Genomic DNA, 18637 nt, shown 5'->3' with positions numbered 1-18637 from the left:
AACTGTGTTGGCTTGGCAGTTTTGTTGTAAACATATTAAATATCACTTTTGAATGAAATGAATAAAATAAATTAAGAAAAAAACGAAAGGACTTCATGACTTCAGGACTCCTTGATTGTGTCAAAATGGGTCTATTGGAAATTAACTTCATCTTTGTCAGAAATATAAATGTTGCTCAGCCTGAGATGCATTGTTTTTTGTGATTTGTTCTTATAGGTTGTGACAAAAAGTGACAAAAAGACAAAAAGCGTCTATTTTTTTTAAATGTGGCAAGAAATGTCCAAAAAGTGACAAATAACATAGCAAACAAAGACAAAAATGTGGCAAAAAATGACAAAAAACGTCAAAAAATGACAAAAAAAAAAGTCAAAAAGTGACAAAAAAATGTACAAAAATTGGGCAAAAAAACGTGATTTTTTTTTTACAAAAAAATGTAAGAAAAAATTCCAAAAATGTGACCAAACAATGACAAAAATTGGGCAAAAAAGCAACGAAAAACACAACAACACTGTGCCAAAGTGACGTAAAAATAATAATTCTTTCAATGAGGCTGTTGCTCTTCAGTCGAGAAGCTTTTAGATTTTAGTGACAAACAGAAGAAAATGCTCTCGGATAAGGCGGTGGGTAAGAGTAAAAACATTTATTCATTGCCCAGATGCTTTTTGCTTTATTCAACACTTTTCCTTTGGTTTGGCAGCCGCCTGTATCAGATAAGGCCTCCCGCAGTGAGGAGGTTTTGTGCTTTGGCTGTGGGCCTGTTCTCTTGCTGTGCCTCTCGTGCTGCGCAGTAGTACGTCGCTGTGTGCTCCCGTGGCTCAACATTTGTTATAATAAGTGAGGCGTTTTTAACAATCCCCTTGAGATCTCCTTTCAGCTCAAAGTGTTTCCTGAACGCCGTTTCCACACTCTCGCTGTTGAAGTCGTTGTATCCGTATCCGATGAGATCGAGAGCGGTGCCTTCCTGGGGCCTTAGGCGGTACCAAAGGATCACTCTGTATTCTGTTCTGTTGTGGGAGCAGAGTAGATGGACTGTATCGCTAGGGTTCACAAAAACAGCTGGAGGAGTTTGACGGACATGGACAGCCCAGGACACACCTGCAGTAAAACAAATCATTAGAAAGATGAAGAAATTAATTAGATATAACATGTACTTACCTGTGAGACAAAATAAACTGAAGTAGAAGATCATTTTTGTGAAGGACTTTAGGCTGTGTTGTTGGGGCATGGCTACAAAGGAAGACTGCTTGACTAAAGAGCAATTTGAGCTGAAGAATTGACAGGAGGAAGTGATCTCATAGTCACATGACCCACTGGTTTAGGGTTGGCAAAATGTAGGATTTCCAACAAGGTTTTACATGAACAAAGACAAAACTAAATCACTGGCCTGCTCTGATTATGATAGGAATGCTGAACTCCATTTGTTTCTTCTCCTTTTCATTCGTAATATTGAACTTTACTTTAATTGTTTCAAACTTTATATACATTATGAGTAACAGCATGACAGTATTTTTTTATATGTATATGTACTGTCTGTATACACTAAGGGCCCATGCAAAAGGTGATCAACAGCTTTGTCTTATTGTCTTATATGAAATTTGGGGCCCTAATACTGTAATACAAGCAAAACATGTAATGGTAAATTAGATGCAACACGGCGACAAAATATTTTATTTTTCAGCTTGTAACCACTTTAGCACCTGCCTTAAAAGGTGTGTAGATTAGCCTGGTGTGTTTCTGAAGCTACAGCGCCACCTATAGCATAAACTATAAAGACTATCAAAATATTTCTTAAAAGTGATAATCAAGTAACACTTCCTATTAAACAAAGCTACCACATGAAGCCTGCGACTTCTCTTCTGGCACCTGGCTCATATCAAACTGATAATTGAGGTTTGTGTATTGAGGCATGGGCCCTTTTGTCACTGTGAGAGAAGCTGCGCAGTAATACACCGCACTGCTGGGTTCCTCTATGGTTAAAATAGTTGTCTTGTCTTTAGAAGCATTCCCTGTTATCTTAACTTTGGCCCCGGACTCTGGGTTTCCCATAGTGCTGAGGATGTAGCCGAGAAACTGCAGCTGTCCATCATGTAGCTGCTTGTACCAGAAAATTCGGTCATAGTTGTCAATGCTGTGTGAGCAAATTATTTCGGCACTGTTTCCCTTTGTGTTGTATATGTGCGCTGGGGTCTGTCGGACCTGGTCATTCAGAGAACCTACGAGACAAAGCCAAATGGAGCAGAAAGGTGAAAAATGACATCAAACTAGTTGAGTAATAATGGAAAATGTGTTGGTTACCTGAAACTAGAATGAAATTGGTGGCTACAAGAAAGGTTATGAACATCTTGCCGTTTTTATGATGAATGGGTTTAGTTGTGTGGAGTCATACTAAGTGCACAAATAGATCGTCCAATCAGGGAAGAGGGAGTGGGAATTGGGTGTGGTCAAGCGTGTTCTGACGTTGTCGTATTTTTGCATCTAGGCAAATGGGACGGCCTATGTTCAGATATAGAACTAGACAGTAGCATTGTCACATATTAATGACAGTTTGAAAGAGCCTCACATCATGTAAATTCTCTGCCAAAGGAACAGTTCTGAGATTTGTTCATGTGGGAGAAGCTCACTACAAGTCCTCACTACAGAGTTTTCTTTTAAATGGAGATGGAACAAACTCAAGAACCAAAGCAGGATTAAAACAGGACAGAGCATGACCAAAAACATTATCTGAACTGATGGAGAGCTAAACATAAAAAAAAAAAAAAAAAAATACCTGTAAAGTTACTCAATTATTGAATTCCATATATAAACTTGAATCTAATCAATCATGACTGTAATAACAAGCTGAAATTGTAGTCACCTGTTAGATATAGCAGATACAGGCATTTCATATTGGCCACTGTTGTTGTTGCATCTAAAGATGATGAGCAATGAATAAGAAGTGGTTTCAGGTCCATGGCAGCTGCGATGGGAGGAGTCTCGTATTGGTGTGCATTTCTAATCCAAAACCACTTGGTATGTTTTTGTACAATGATTAGATCATGTTGCTCAATGTGCATCGCTTGCTGCACAGTAATAGACAGCACTGTGCTCCGGCTGTAAGTCTTTTATATACATGGAAGCATTTTTGGTTGTCTCTCCGCTCAAATCTCCCACAAACTCAAAATGCTTCTGCAAGGCATCAGCGTAGTCTTTGTTCCCATAGTTTATATGCCCGATGCGTTTGAGGGACAGGTCTCCGTGGGACTTTTGGTACCAGTGCATCATAGTGTAGTCTGTCTTGCCGTGGCTGCAGACCACTTGGACCTGCTCTCCGGGGGTTTTGACGGCGACGGAGGGAGACTGGGTGACCTCCACAGACAGGCCAAAGCCAAACAGGGAAAACAATAATAATAGTCTAGACATGTTGACTGATCCGAGAGACTGAGTCTACTGTCACATTTATAGTCTGCAGGTGCCCTTTCTAATGAAATCAAGGAGGTGTGTAGATTAGCCTGGTGTGTTTCTGAAGCTACAGCGCCACCTACAGCATAAACTATAAAGACTATCAAAATATTTCTTAAAAGTGATAATCAAGTAACACTTCCTATTAAACAAAGCTACCGCATGAAGCCTGCGACTTCTCTTCTGGCACCTGGCTCATATCAAACTGATAATTGAGGTTTGTGTATTGAGGCATGGGCCCTTTCGTCACTGTGAGAGAAGCTGCGCAGTAATACACCGCACTGCTGGGCTCCTCTATGGTTAAAATAGTTGTCTTGTCTTTAGAAGCATTCCCTGTTATCTTAACTTTGGCCCCGGACTCTGGGTTTCCCACAGTGCTGAGGATGTAGCCCAGAAACTGCAGCTGTCCATCATGTAGCTGCTTGTACCACAAAACTCGGTCATAGCCGTCAATGCTGTGTGAGCAATTTATTTCGGCACTGTTTCCCTTTGTGTTGTATATGTGCGCTGGGGTCTGTCGGACCTGGTCATTCAGAGAACCTACGAGACAAAGATAAATGGAGCAGAAAGGTGAAAAATGACATCAAACTAGTTGGGTAATAATAGAAAATGTGTTGGTTACCTGAAACTAGAATGAAATTGGTGGCTGCAAGAAAGGTTATGAACATGTTGCCGTTTTTATGATGAATGGGTTTAGTTGTGTGGAGTCATACTAAGTGCATAAATAGATCGTCCAATCAGGGAAGAGGGAGTGGGAATTGCAAATGGGAGGGGCTATGTACTGATATATAACAAGACAGTAGCATTGTCACATATCATCATGTCTGTAGTGTTTGTGCGTGGGATTGTGGAATAAAGCATTTATACTTGTATTCTTCTAAATCTAAGCAACATCACACAATTCACATTCATTGATATATTCAGCATTTCTTTTCTCCAGCAAAGCGGTAATAGCATTATATTTCCGTGTCATCCCAAATTTGTCAGTTTTGGAGATTGTTATGCTCTTTCAACAATGCTGTCTGTTGTTTTTTCTGATCTATGCTACAACAATGTGACCTCGTATGTCTCTATTACAAAATGTCTTCCCGATAAAACCGCTGTGGTTGAGTTTCCCGCAGGTGTTCACAAAGGCACATTTCCTAACTAGAAATTAGTTTTTGACACAAGACGAGGGGTGGCTACATCACTGTGCATACTAGCAGCGCAGTAATACACGGCGCTGTCTTCTTGTGTGGGATCTGACACAGAGAGACTTGATTCTGAGCGTCCATCCCCTCCCAAAGTTATCTTATCTTTGACGTCGTCTTCAACATTTGCAAAGTTAAGATTCATGTAACCGAGCAGTTTGAAGGCACCATTTTTCTCCTTTTTATACCAAAACGTCCGATCGTAGCTTGGTATAGTGTGAGAACATGTCAGCTCGCCCTTGATAGATTCATTGGTGATCTTTATGAGGTCTCGAGGGCTCTGGGAAATGAGGTCTTGAAGGGAGGCTCCTATTAGAGAGAGGAGAAAATAATGATCATATAAGATGCTAAACTGATGTCTAATATTTTGCGATACTTACCTTTTATGCCAGGAACCAGCATCACAACTATAATAAGTATCATACTTAAGACTGTGTTTGCATGTGTGTATTTGTCTCTGGAGTGAAAGCACTGAAGTCACACAGGGAGGTGTTTCTTGATAACCGTGGGAGTGCATGTTGATAGGAGGTTTATTGGAAAAAGACTGTCTCCCTCTCGTGGTGTGCTCAAACATTTGTTGCTGTAAAACGCTGGTAATGCACTGATCTTAAAATGGTGCTACAAAATCAATATATCCAGGACATTTGACAAATTGCATTACATAAGTAAGCTTCTCCGATGTAGAATAATGGAAATATGCTCTTCTGCGCCTGTAGCATTTTCAACCCAACATCACCCATAACACCCTTATATATGCATTCAACAGGGTGGGTGAAGTGTCTTGCTCAAGCACACAACAGCTGTATGTAATGCCGGCAGCAAGGATGAAACCAGCTTTCAGGCTAGTTGGCGGACAACATCTCTATCAACTAAGCCCCATGTGAGTCTGCAGCCAAATTAATGTAGACTTCACTGTTTTGGATCCAACTCCCCAGTATTGTCCATTGGTCCATAGGCTTTGTTGGTGCAGATGGTTTGCTTCATGCTTTGCCCTGACCTCAGTCTGTTCTCATTCATGTGAGAATAATTGTTTTTGACCATGTGGTTCATCTTTTTCACAGACTGATTTTACATTGTGTTGAAGTCTGAGACACAAGATCTGTAAACTAGAATTATACAGATATGTTTATCATTGGCTATAGCATTGATTTATTTAGACTTCCTAATGCTGCATACCTATATATTCACTGTCGATTCATTCAACATTCACAGTTTTGTCTCTTGGGGCATGTACATTTATTTTTTATTGTTTATTAAAGTGTAGACCTAGGTTATGTATCTGCTTCTTACTAATGTCCTGTAGGGATAAGCTATACCACTATAATTTTTCGATCCAGTATCGGGTGATGCAAAGGCGATATTCATCTGATACCAATTTTATATTGAAAAGCACTGACGCTTGTGAAGCTGCTCATCTCTTAATCTCAGAAAAATGAGCAGTGTAGCGCTACATTGGCCTAAACTGTTGCACACATCGAAGCTGCCTCTTTCTCATTCGGGTCATATGAGTTGAGCGGTGTGGTTTTCCTGTCTGTTTGCAGGTGTTCTAAAATGTAGGTTTTTGTGTGGGGTTTATAAGGCTCTGCAGCACTGTGGCGCCTTGCAGCGCACAAATACACCGCGCTGTCCTCCACGGTGAGGTTTGTGATGGAGAGAGTGGCAGTCGAGGCTCCATCTCCTGTGAATCCGACCCGATGTTTCACCTCATCCTCGGGGTAGGCTCGTTTGAGGTTCAGGAAGCCCAGGAGATGCAGTTTTCCACTTTGGTCCTGCTTGAACCAGAGGATGTGCTCAAATTTAGTGGCTTTGCCGTCGTGGGAGCAGCTCGCCTCACTGGTTGATTCACCAGCAAATTTGATCACTTCAAGCGGAGTTTGAGTCACGCTTGTTGAGCTGGCTTTAGAAAAGAAAATAACATTGAATTACATTAGGCCAGAGGTTTATTTTATTTTTCTGTCTGCTTACCTTTAGTTGCACAAATGTAAAAACTGAATAAAATGAAACTGAGAAACATTTTGTGCGTATCAGATTTCCGTCTCTGTATCTTGACTCCTGAAGAGCTGTGAGCTGTGTGGGACGAGTGAGGCTCATTTAAAGACTGCCTTTGAAACAGTACATGCTTACACATCCTGTTATCTGAAGTTGATCTCCTCCTAGTGACGGGGTTGAAAACAGCAATGAAGCCTTTTTATTTTACAAATGCCCTGACTTGTAGTTCCATATATGTAAATCTGTAGTTCAGTGTGGATTATAAAGTAACTAGACGAGGACTACACTTTGAACTTATTAAAAGTATTTTTAAAGCTTTAAATCATCTTCTGGGTCTGAAAGCTTTGAATAACTAAGAATTAAAGCAGGATGAACCCTCCAGAAATCTATTTGCTCACAGACTCGGCTGCTTTCCCGGACATGATTTCGGACATATGTGAAATTTCACAGACTTGTCATGTCCAGTTCAGGCCAGTCCATGAAGTGCAAGCATGTCAATCAGCGGACAGTTTGCTGAGCACACACTTCTGCTATAGGATTTGATACACAGAGAGGTCATCAGCTTTATACAACTGTATTTTTTTCCCTTAACGAAAACTATCACAACTAATAGTAGGCTTATTCATGTTACAATGACAAACAAAGCAAAAAATTAAGTTTTATTGACAGATATTCAATGTAATATTTACAGTGAGGTGAAATGATTTGGTTAGGCACATCTAAAATGTATATAATCTATTCTAGGCAAATTGCAGATTAATGTGAAATTAGTGTTCCTGTACAAATGAACAATTGTACAATATCTATACATTTCAGTTGCATTAGCACAACTACTTTCCAGAGTTTTACTTGATTCCTGTGTGCCTGCTTGTTAGAAAACTCATGAGAGCTCACTGCGATCATTTTGTCACTATAGGATCTTTAAAGTCACAGGCCCTGGTGTTTTTTCTGCCAGTTCAGCTGAAAGTGTTGAAGTCAGCCTTGTTGCCGAGTGGGATGCCCTCTGCTCCTCTGAACTCCTCCGCGATGTCGTCGAACGTCCGTCCTCTCGTCTCGGGCAAACGGAACAGAGTGAAGATAAAGGCCACGACCGCCACCAGCATGAAGAGCAGGTACACGTACGCGCCACACAATTTCTGTTTCAGGAGGACATTGCACTACAACTTAGGCACATTCTTGAATTGAACTAGCTTTGTAGACACGAAAACAAAAAGCTCGCACTCACAAGTAGAGGAGGGAATAGGAGAGCCAGGAGGAACTTGCCGCCCCAGTTGAGCAGGCTGGTGAAGGCCATGGCTATGGGACGTCCCGGCTGGTCGAACAGCTCAGCCGCGATGAACCAGGAGATGGGACCAGGGCCCAGCTCATAGGCCGAGATCAGGCAGAAAACCAGCAGCACCTGCAGGCTGCGAAGCTCCGGCACCAGATGCTACAGTGAAGACAGGAGAGTGGGTTTAATGTTGAGTTTGTGTTGAGTTGCTTCTATGCTGGTTATTATTCTACACTGCGTTCCAAATTATTATGCAAATTGGATTTTTGTGTCAAAAAGGTAAAAAAAAAACAATAATAATGAAACTCATGGATGGTATCGTGTCTTGGGGCTGTATGAATCACTGACATTAATCTCAGAGACCTGGGATAATTAGTTTTCAGGTTAAGCCCAGTTAAGGGAAAAACTACTGAAAAAGGGTGTTCCACTTTATTATGCAGATCATCATTTTCAAGCAATATGGGAAAGAAAAAGGGACTTTCTGCTGATTAAAAGTGTGAAATAGTTGAATGCCTTGGTCTAGGCATGAAAACCTTCGATATTTCATGAAAGATTAAGTGTAGTCATCGTACTGATAAGAGATTTGTGGATGATTCAGAGCACACTCCGGTTTGTGCCGATAAAGGCACAATATGGACGGTTTCTGCCAGACAAACACATCAGATTAGGAGAACAGATGCCACAAAGCAGCATACAGGTATTTGAAGCTGCTGGTGCCTCTGGAGTCCTCCAAACATCAAGGTGTAGGACCCTCCAGAGGCTGCAGTTGTGCATAAACCTTCGATCCGGGCCTCCCCTAAACGGTTAATTGAATGTTCATGAACAACAATGGCTGCTACGGGCTGAGAAATGCATGAGGACTCATTTTCAAACAGTCTTGTTCACTGATAAGTGCCGTGTAACCCTGGATGGTCAAATCAATGGAGTAGTGGATAGTTGGTGAATGACCACAATGTCCCAACAAGGCTGTGACGTCAGTAAGGAGGTGGCGGAGTCATGTTTTGGGCCAGAATCATGGTGGGAGAGCTGGTCGGCCCCTTTAGGCCCTTTTAGGCTCCCTGAAGGTGTGAAAATGACCTTTGAAAAATATGTGGAGTTTCTGACTGACCACTGTCTTCTATGCTACAAAAAGAAGAGCCGTGCTTTCCCTGACAAAATCCTCTTCATGCATGACAACGCACCATGTCCTGCTGTAAAGAAAACCTCTGCATCACTGGCTGCTATGGGCAAAAAAGGAGAGAAACTCATGATGTGGACCCCCTCCTCCCCTGACCTCAACCCTGTTGAGAACATTTGGAGCCTCAGCAAAAAAAACTTCTATGAGGGTGGGAGGCAGTTTTCCTCCAAACAGCAGCTCTGGGAGGTTATTCTGACATCCTGCAAACAAATCCAAGCAGAAACTGTCCAAAAACTTACAATTTTAATGGATTTAAGAATTTTGAAGCTGCTATCACACAAGGACTCCTATGGTAAAATATAACTTGACCTGTTAATATTTTTTTGATTGAAATAGCTTTTGATTTCAGTAAATATGACCTCCTAATGCTACAAATACAACAAATGACCAATTTCAGTTAATTACAAGCTTTAAAATGTATTGAAACGATGAGTTGCATAATAATTTGGAACAGTGGATTTTGTGGTTTTTACTATATTTATTTTTGAAAAAAATACTGTTATCACTAGGAAATTTGTTCCACCACATTTAAATGATCCTCTATCAGTTAAAGACTTGAAAATTATGCTGAATCTCATTTGAGTTGACAATTTAGAAAATCTTAGAAAAATTTCATTTGCATAATAATTTGGAACGCAGTGTATATGTGCCCAGTCCCTGAAGAGCATCAATCTTCTCAGAGAACCTCAAGACCTCAAGACCCTTAGAGACACTTGCCCTTTTCAAAATAATGTTGTGTAATTGTGTGTTATTTATATTGGCTCAGCTGAGATACATTACCAGTACAGAGTCCACGATGGTCATGAGTAAGTTGCACACAGCAATTGAGCTGAACCCAGTGAGCAGGAGTTTCCTCCGACCCGCCCGCTCCATTAGGAAGAACTGCAGGGAAACAAAACGGTCACACCTTATTTGTATTTTGTCTGTTTGGCTGAAATAATTAAGTGCACTGCAAAAAATTAAAGTACTCACTGCGACAAGAGTGAAAAATACATTGACAGCTCCCACTCCCAGAGTCAGATATTTGGCCTCTTCAAACTTGGCCTGAAACATCCTGGTGGAGTAATTAATGATCTGTAAGACACAATTATTCTTAAATGTTGCCCCAAAATGACACAAAGAGTACAACTTAAAGCAGTACTAAGTAACTCATGTCCCTATAGGCCATAAGCATGTTGCGTTTTTTTTACACATTAACTTGTCTGTGACAGTAAATACTACGCTGACAGAAAAGACAAAGGGAGAGGGGGATATTGTACATATTGTAGCCCAAGCCTGAAGTTAGCTTTGCCCATTAGCCTGTTAGCTTGTTCTTCGTGATTCCATTAGTGTGTATTGGGGCCTCCGACCTGGAGGCAGCGAGTTGCAATTGTGGTTTTCTGGCCAGAGACACCAGGGAGAGATGAAAGACGCCCCCAATCATCCCATTAACACTTGTATTACCCCCAGAGGAACTACGAAAAGGATTTATTAAGGTAAACAACTTACTTAGTACTGCTTTAAATTGGGTATTTCTGTATAGTAGCTTGAATCTACTGTCGTTAGAAACTGCTTCAACAAAATATTCAATCATCTTTCATTGAACATTGGTACGTAAAGGTGTTTTGTAGCATCTATTGGTTTTAGAAAGTCTAGCTGTTTCTTGATTTCAACCATTGGACTGACTGCCTTATCAACCTACTGCATTAAACCCAGAGAGCTGGCTGCCCAGGTTGACCACGAGTACGAGGATGATGGGCTGCTTGTATCTGCGTTTCTTGAAGAACTGTACGACAGTGACTCCGGCCTGGGAGCGCCTCGCCTCCTCCTTCATCTCCTCCAGCTCCACATACACCTTATCCGTGTGGCCGCGCAGCTTCACCAGGGCTAAAGGTCACAACAGATAAATTAGATAAGCTTTAGTCGAGCTTTACATGCAATTTTACCCTTCACTCAATTGACAGAGAGGGAGACTAGAACTTCTAAAATAGAACGTCTACAGGACTATAAAATAATGACAGAACCTACACAGATTGGAATGTTGTTTTCGTTGAGACTCACCAGCCTCTGCCTTGTCCGCGTCTCCCTTGTTGATGAGGAGGTAGCGTGGGCTCTCCGGGCAGAACGGCAGGACTAAGTACTGAAGCAAAGCGGGTATGAGGGAGAGAGACAGCATCAAGTCCCAATGGCGCTCGGTCCCCAACACTGTTTCCAGACCAGCCACCTGAAGAAGAGTGTAATAGTTCATGAGCAAGTTTGCTAATTTCCGAACACCCTTTGCTACTACTTTTGTATGCCATAATAAAAGAAAGTTCAATTGACAGAGCAGATGTTTCACTTTTTGTTTCATGTGCGTAGGTCAAGTAATTACAGCGATATTAGCCATAAACCAGGACAAAACATAGGTTTAGGGGCAAACACAACCTGAGATTTTTGCAAACATTTGAAGGTTTGTCCTCACCATCCCTATGAGTATTCCTGAGGCGAAGGAGACCTGGTTGAGTGTCGCAAACGCCCCCCTCAGATTAGTGGGCGATACTTCCTGGATGTAGAGGGGGTTCAGGCTCATGACCAGTCCACAGAAATGACCGAAAACCAGGCGTCCCATGATCAGGACCTCGAACGACTCGCTGGATTTGGAGGCAAACATGAGGCAGGCTCCCACCACCGACAGGCAATTCACGATCAGGATGGAGTTACGTCTGGAAGGAGCAAATCAAAAAAGAAAAATCCTCAAACACAGGCTTATGGCAATCTAAACCTAAAGTACACTTCTATTGCTGCAGGCGTAACACATAACAAGGCATTTTCACCTGCCATAGGAGTCTGCGAAGTACTTGACTCCCAATGAACCAATCAGAGCCCCAAAGTCCTTGATGCTGACGGACAGAGACCAGAGCAGAGTCAGGCTGTGGTCCGGCAGGGACTGGTTGTGCCTGGCCCTCCAGGTGTGGTTAAAGAACTGCTCGATTATCTGTGAATGATTAGCAAAAAAATACACATTTGTTTGTGTAAAAGCATCTACCTTGAAAGTTGTCATTATCATGTACATCCTTGTGCTGCTCCAGTATTGTCAACAAATCAGATAATGAATAATGGTCCAATAGGGCAAATGTGGTATTGATTAAAAAAAAAAAACACTAATGTGCTATGACTCTATACAAATAAAATGTGATTAATTGATTGATTTGAAGACAAAAGCACAAGTTTCATTCTTGACATATCATACCTCATTTGAAAGCCAAGGACCTCTAGAATTCAGTGACTGAGCTTAGCTCCTGGAGGACTCCACAAGCACTAATCATAATTTGTTTGAGGAGAAGTGCTAGGAAGTGCCTGTATTTAGTCATAGGATCTGGCAACCCAAAGCATGGGGCTCATTCTACTTGGTAACTGGATAAAGGGGTTAGGGGCAACCCTCAAAATAATCATCTTGAGAAACAAAACAAACGACTTTTGCAGCATTTAAAAAGTTTTTGTAATTGAGATGGGGTCGGGATGTCATATCACAAAGCATTATGGGATTTGCAACAGACTTTTTCCATCAACTTATAGACTTTTAGCAGAAATACTGAAGCATATTAAAACATTTGGACTATACAGTGTGTTACATGTAAGGCAGCTAACAGAGTTGTTCCACAGCTCTTTTTATACGGTTTTCTTTTTTAGTGTACAAAGTGCTAAATGAACAATGTTTGCTAGTACCCACCAACACAGCGGACCATGTTAACAGTGAATTTATAACATTCCATCCCAAACGCAATCATTAGGTCTGTTAAAGAGTTGTGAGAAGACATGGAGAATGTTTCAGTCTAGTCGAAAGTCGATGAACATGGTCAGTTTTGGTACAAGGCTGTGAACCAGGTCTGAGCCGAGATTTCAAGCAAATGTGACTTTATCGACTGTATCTCGGAGATGGTGTGGTATTTGAACAGGAGACAGAGTAAACTTATTCCTCTCCCCTCACTCTCTGCCTCTGCTTTGTCCTTTGTTCCACAGAGCCGCTGCAGACGTTTCATTCAGCTACAAATATGCATGATGTTACCGCTGTATGTGAGATTTTGATCTTCGCTGTGATTTAAGTAGCCTGTCTGCTCACCTTGGCCGGAGCGTTGACATTTCCCGTGTGGTACCCGATTTGGAGAGACCCCAGGACAGCAGCTAGGATGGAGACCAGTAGAGGCAGTGTCATCTGACTCTGGGATATGGATAATGAAGTGTTACAAATGTTCACATTAAATCACTCATTAAAAGGTATATAAATGTTGAGAAGGGCAGCATAATCTTAGAGAAACAAAACTTACATGGTTGGCAAAACAATACAAACAATGTTAATTTTAGGCTCTACAAGTTATGCTTACAATCCATATCAATATCTTTGGAGGTGTAAATTGCATTTGATTACAAGCCTGAGACACAAACATTTCATTTCAAAGCTTTGTAAACAATCCCTCCCGTGTGTCTCCATGTGACAGTCTAGTGGCAGTGTGATGGCAGGGACCATAGCATTTTCACACTTCCACAACATGGACACAATGTACTCGTTTAGAGCTGCTACTCACATGTTACTAATACTGTATTTGTTTGTGGTGTGAAATCTTACCTCTGGACTCGCCATTTGTCTGGGTCGGACAGATTTCACTCGAGATGAAAGTGCATCGAGTTTCTCTGCAGCAAAGAAACAAACGTGTTTCAAAATATGAATTCTATAGTCTAGCTCATATAGTTCAGGTCAATATCTTGAATTGTTAATTCTACCACATGCAAATCACTGACAGAAAATTGGAATGGCATGACTCTCAAACCTTTCATACAAAAAAACAACACCACAGCAATAGTTCACACTGTATACCAGTGGTTCCCAACCTCTTTTGTCTTGTGGACCTTTCAGTGGTAGTCCTACCTCAAAGGTGTTGCAGTTTATTTTGAAAGCAATAACTTAAAAGCGCTATTTATATGTAATAAGGTTCAAAAGAAACCTAAAATTCTCCCAAAACTACACATTTGACTGCACAATATAGCTTTTCTCATCAAAATAATGTTCAGTTTCTCCTTTTTTTTTACCTGAAATTGTTCCAAGTACCCCCTGCTATATTCTCGAGTCCCCGTACCCCTGGTTGGGAAACACTGCTGTATACATATCAAAAATTGTTTACAAAAGGGGGCATAGTGTGGGTCTAGTATTTGTTTTTTCTACAGAATAACCACAAATAAATGTTGACTTTGGAGAGAAACAATGGACACAGTGGCTTCAATACAACACTGCTATATACTGAATTATTTACAGTATAAAATAAAAAAGTAGACCAGAAGTACTTTAGACTTTCAGTCCAAAAAGTACGACTTTCAATACTTGCATTTAATTTCCAATATTTTAGATAAAGGAATTGTGGTTTTCTAATGTCACTACAAGCATCAACTATAAAGTGTTAAAACAATACCAGTGACCAAAACCAAGCTTGTTTTGAAAGAGAAAATATATCTACTTACCTGTGATTCCTCCTGTTGAACATTGAGTGCATCCACTTCAGCGGGTCCTCTTCTCTGTGGTCTTGTTCCTGGAGAGTCCCGTGAGCGCTGCACTCGCACCTGTCTGCTGAATTTGAGGCCACTCTGACAGAATGGATCTGGTGGAACAGCTCATTTACATGCTGCGCTCCGACAGACTCCAGATCAGTCTCAACACCCATTATAATGAATCCTCCATAAAAGAATACAGCTTCTCCTCTGTGATTGCTGGACCATTGGGGAAAAAAACAGTATTACATCTGATCCGGTTCAATTGTGGATTTTACAGCAACTGAACAATCTGCTCACTCTTCAATCATGCATCATGTCATCACATTTAAACATCTTCACCTGGTTCTGCAGGTGGTGCTGATCAAAGGTGCCCTTCAAATGTGGATTCAGAATTGAAGTGCTCTCTTAACTTAACTTAAGTCAGCCAAACAGGAGAATTAAATAGGTTAGGTCCTCACCCAAACCCATTCTTTTATTACCCACTTTAAATATAGCATTTTCTGTGTCATTAGGAGCATGTTTTGTATTGCTCGCAATATAATACAAAAATGTTAAGCAGTGTTCCTTTCATTTGATTTGATTTTTTAAATCAGTTGACAATGTGGACAGGAAGTAGCTGTTACCGTACACTGGCCAACAGAAAAGCATTGCTGTTGTTTTTTTGTGTGTAAATTTATTGTAATGTTTAAATCATGTGACACCCTGTCTTATACCACCTTTGCAACTGACTGTGCACTTTGTCATTTTGGGACTTGATAGAAACCTTCCACAGTGGTGTTATCATTGCAGCCTGCACAGAAATTCAAGGGGATAATTATATATTACATACATAGACTTGTTATTATCATCATGCTTACTCACCGCCATCTGTTTCTATGGTAAGTCCAGTCTTGGTCAAACTATAAGATGCACCTGCATCCACACACAGCATGCAAAAAAGAGAAAAATGAGACAGAGATGTTTTTAATGAGTGAAGACCAGCTATTGGAGAATGGGTTGTGTAGCAGATTGCTGCAGATTTTTGTTTCCACAATGCACAACACCAAATTTGAGAAGTCACTGCGTCAGAGCAAAACGGCTCCTGCAGCTGAGATCCCCATTATGGAGGATACGCCTGTCAAGGCCATGACCTTTAACCCTGTGCCCTGGTCTCCTGAGAGATGACCCCAATGACCCTCTGTTCAAACAGGTGCTGCTGGGGCTAACCACAGCATTGGGAACAAATGGTGGGCAGTGTACCCCCAAAACCCCCACTGCTAATGCTTAGCCAACACACAAGCTAATGGCCCTCTCCAATTACCTATAATGGTGTTTGATCTGCTGCTAAATGTTTCAGTGTACACAAAGGTTGTGGAAAAAACACACTAAATGGCTCATCACAACACATATGGCAAATAGCTTTCTGTAAGGAACACATTTGTATACGTGTGTCTTTGTTTTATTATTAGTTTTACCAAACTAACAAAGATAGTTATTGGCCTGTCATTTACAAAATGTTACAGTTTTACACATTAATTAGTTTGATATGCATTGGGTCTACTTTCATATGTTGTTAGTGCTGTACTATTGACGCAGTGCTATTTGAAATGGCCACCACTAGGAGGAGGAGTGAGTCTTTACCCTGTCTGTTTTACTAATTCCTACACTGGCCCTCCCCTGTCCCCCACCTGTACTGGACACACAGAGGCCTATAGGACTTTGAGCAGCTGCGCCATTATGAAGCTCTTTTGAACTTCACACCGGAGTCAAACACCACATGTTTCTCAACAAGACAGATGTGCTGCAGCTGCCTGTGCTCCAGTTTCATCTGTGATTCAGCTCTAGTCTAAACCCCTGTATCCCCCAAACCTTTAATGCACTCACATTTGCACCTTTGAAAGACCGGCAGGATCTTCACGTAGATAAACTCTGAAGTGAAGAAGCCAGAAACAGAACAACTGTGAAAATATAATGAAGTCACCATCCTGCTCTCAGTGCAATAATTACTGTTATTCATTATTTAGGTGAACGGTGTTTTCAGTTTGACAACTTCAGTCTTTGTACCAATCAGAGGTGGACCTATAGGTTTGATCATTATTACGTTAATATTCGGGATTTGTAAATTAGAACCGTTTGTCTCAGCCAGGGGGCGCTGTTGCACTTTTTCTGCACCTGTTTCGTTTCAGTGAAATGGACATTTTTATATTGGAAAACTGTTAAACTCCTACATTTTGTATGTTTTTTTTTTTTACAGCCATTCTTGTTTGCTCGTATTATTCTGCAGGGGATTGTGGCAGCATTCGAATATTGTTCAACTACTGCTTGTAAAGGTAGGTATCAATGGAGGAAAAACCAGTTGGATAAAATGCACGTCTCCATATATATTTTTTGTGGTTAGACAAAACCAACTGTATTCTGCAGATTGCAGATGAAGCTACTTTTATATTTTTTGTATACAAATGATATAAACCCACACAATGAATTTTAGATTGCATTGATGCAAATCAAATGTGACACTCACTAATCTATTCTGCTCACTGTGGCATATTGAGAAATTGTTCCTTTTTCCAAACAATTCCTCTCTGTGTTTTGCTCCAGACAAACATTACGGTCCATAATAGACAAGAGCCGTTATCATGGCCACTTGATCTGAACAAAACATGTAACAATTGCTTTTCACCAAATTAGTCTCAAATGCCGAAAATCAGAAACAGGCACATATGCTGAGTTATTTCCCGATTATTGTCAGACCACTGTCCCGTGTTTTAGGTGATAGAAATGCTTATATAGTGGTCAATGCAGGGCAGTTATTCTTTTATAAAACTTCCTGTATTTGTATTTTAACCTCTGTCCCCACCTGGGATTATCAGTGTCACAATATGCTCTCATTAACAATAAGGAAACTACTGGTACGGGTCAAGTAATGGGTTCACATTGTTTATTGTAGAAATGTGATTCAGCTCAGCACTGGGACTGGACCCTGACTGAAGACATTGTGAGAAATAGACTGGTGATAAACAGAAATGTTGTGTTTATTGTCAGACAGGAAAAACAACCAAAGGGGTCACTGTTGAATCTGCATTTTAAAAGGAAGTTAAATATTTACAAAAACAAGATGTGTGCCCTTGTCATGAGCATCAAGTACAAGTATACCAATAGGCACATGTGGTTTCTGTGAAGACGTGTGAAGCAGTGAGTTTGTGGATGATTTCAATGCACAGAACAGTGTTGTGTTGTATATCTGTGTGTGTGTTTCTGCTGTGTGTACTACTGCACTACAGTTTACAGTTGATTGCTACTCTACATCACAGTAATAGCATAGTAATGGAACGCAGTATGCAGCCTTAGTTACATATTATTGCCAATACCACTCTTGGCATGTTTTTTTATTTATTTTATTTAACCTTTAGTCCCATTTTTAGATTTAGATTTTAGATTGTCCTTTTTAAGGGAGTCGTAGCTTTAGAGGAGAACAAATTCCATGTGTTTTTAGTGGTAGGGGAAACCAGGGCTCCCAGAAACAGTCACATATGAAGCCTATGCGTAACTTTAACCTGGGAGACTAATTTCAGCATCACCCACCTCCAGCCAATGATCATGTCTATGAGGGTCACGCCTCCATCTCAGCCTATCAGCGCAGAGCCACGCCTTCATAGAAGCCAACCATTGCCCTCGGTTCTACTTTTAAGCCTCCAGCATTTATGGTTTGTTCAGTTCCCAGCTGTGCTGCGACCCGCCTCCACCCCGTCTCCGGCTCTCCCTGCTGCATCCTTCACAGGCCTCCCATACCACCACCAGTGTCCAGGCTCTGGGGAAAGACATGTCTAACTCTAGCATGCCCATTCATACTAACTTGACTTAATTCGTATATCAATGTCTACTACCCGGATCTGATCACCAAAAATATACATATGTCAGTAAATCTTTCTAATGGCTGCTTTTGTCTGTTTCAGTCTATCCAGGTTGAAATAGGGGAACACTGGCAACCACTGAGCCATCATCAGTAACAGACAGGGTTAGTGTAAGACTTCTAAATCTTTACCATGAAATAAATGATGTGCGCGTCCATCATTTTAAACTTGTTACGTTTGTAAA

The 18637-nt window shown here is 40.9% G+C and overlaps 1 protein-coding gene and 1 gene segment (V, D, J or C); both read right to left on the bottom strand.

Moving 5' to 3' along the window:
• Positions 1–3042: 3042 nt before the first annotated feature.
• Positions 3043–3399, bottom strand: LOC306976375 (Ig kappa chain V-VI region NQ2-48.2.2-like). The segment is given in 1 exon: positions 3043–3399.
• A 4174-nt stretch (positions 3400–7573) lies between these two features.
• On the bottom strand, positions 7574–13235 carry slc2a1c (solute carrier family 2 member 1c; the record flags this gene model as incomplete). The annotated part of the gene is made up of 9 exons (XM_079573102.1): positions 7574–7753; positions 7843–8046; positions 9845–9946; positions 10037–10138; positions 10746–10930; positions 11105–11267; positions 11505–11745; positions 11857–12017; positions 13143–13235. 9 exons carry the CDS (start codon positions 13233–13235, stop codon positions 7574–7576), a joined length of 1431 nt encoding a protein of 476 aa, XP_079429228.1.
• Positions 13236–18637: the final 5402 nt, after the last annotated feature.

This window comes from Gobius niger (genome assembly GCF_951799975.1).
Source record: "Gobius niger genome assembly, chromosome: 16".
NCBI lineage: Eukaryota > Metazoa > Chordata > Actinopteri > Gobiiformes > Gobiidae > Gobius > Gobius niger.
The sequence above is the reverse complement of the archived record's forward strand: the minus strand, read 5'-3'. Positions and strand labels throughout refer to the sequence as shown.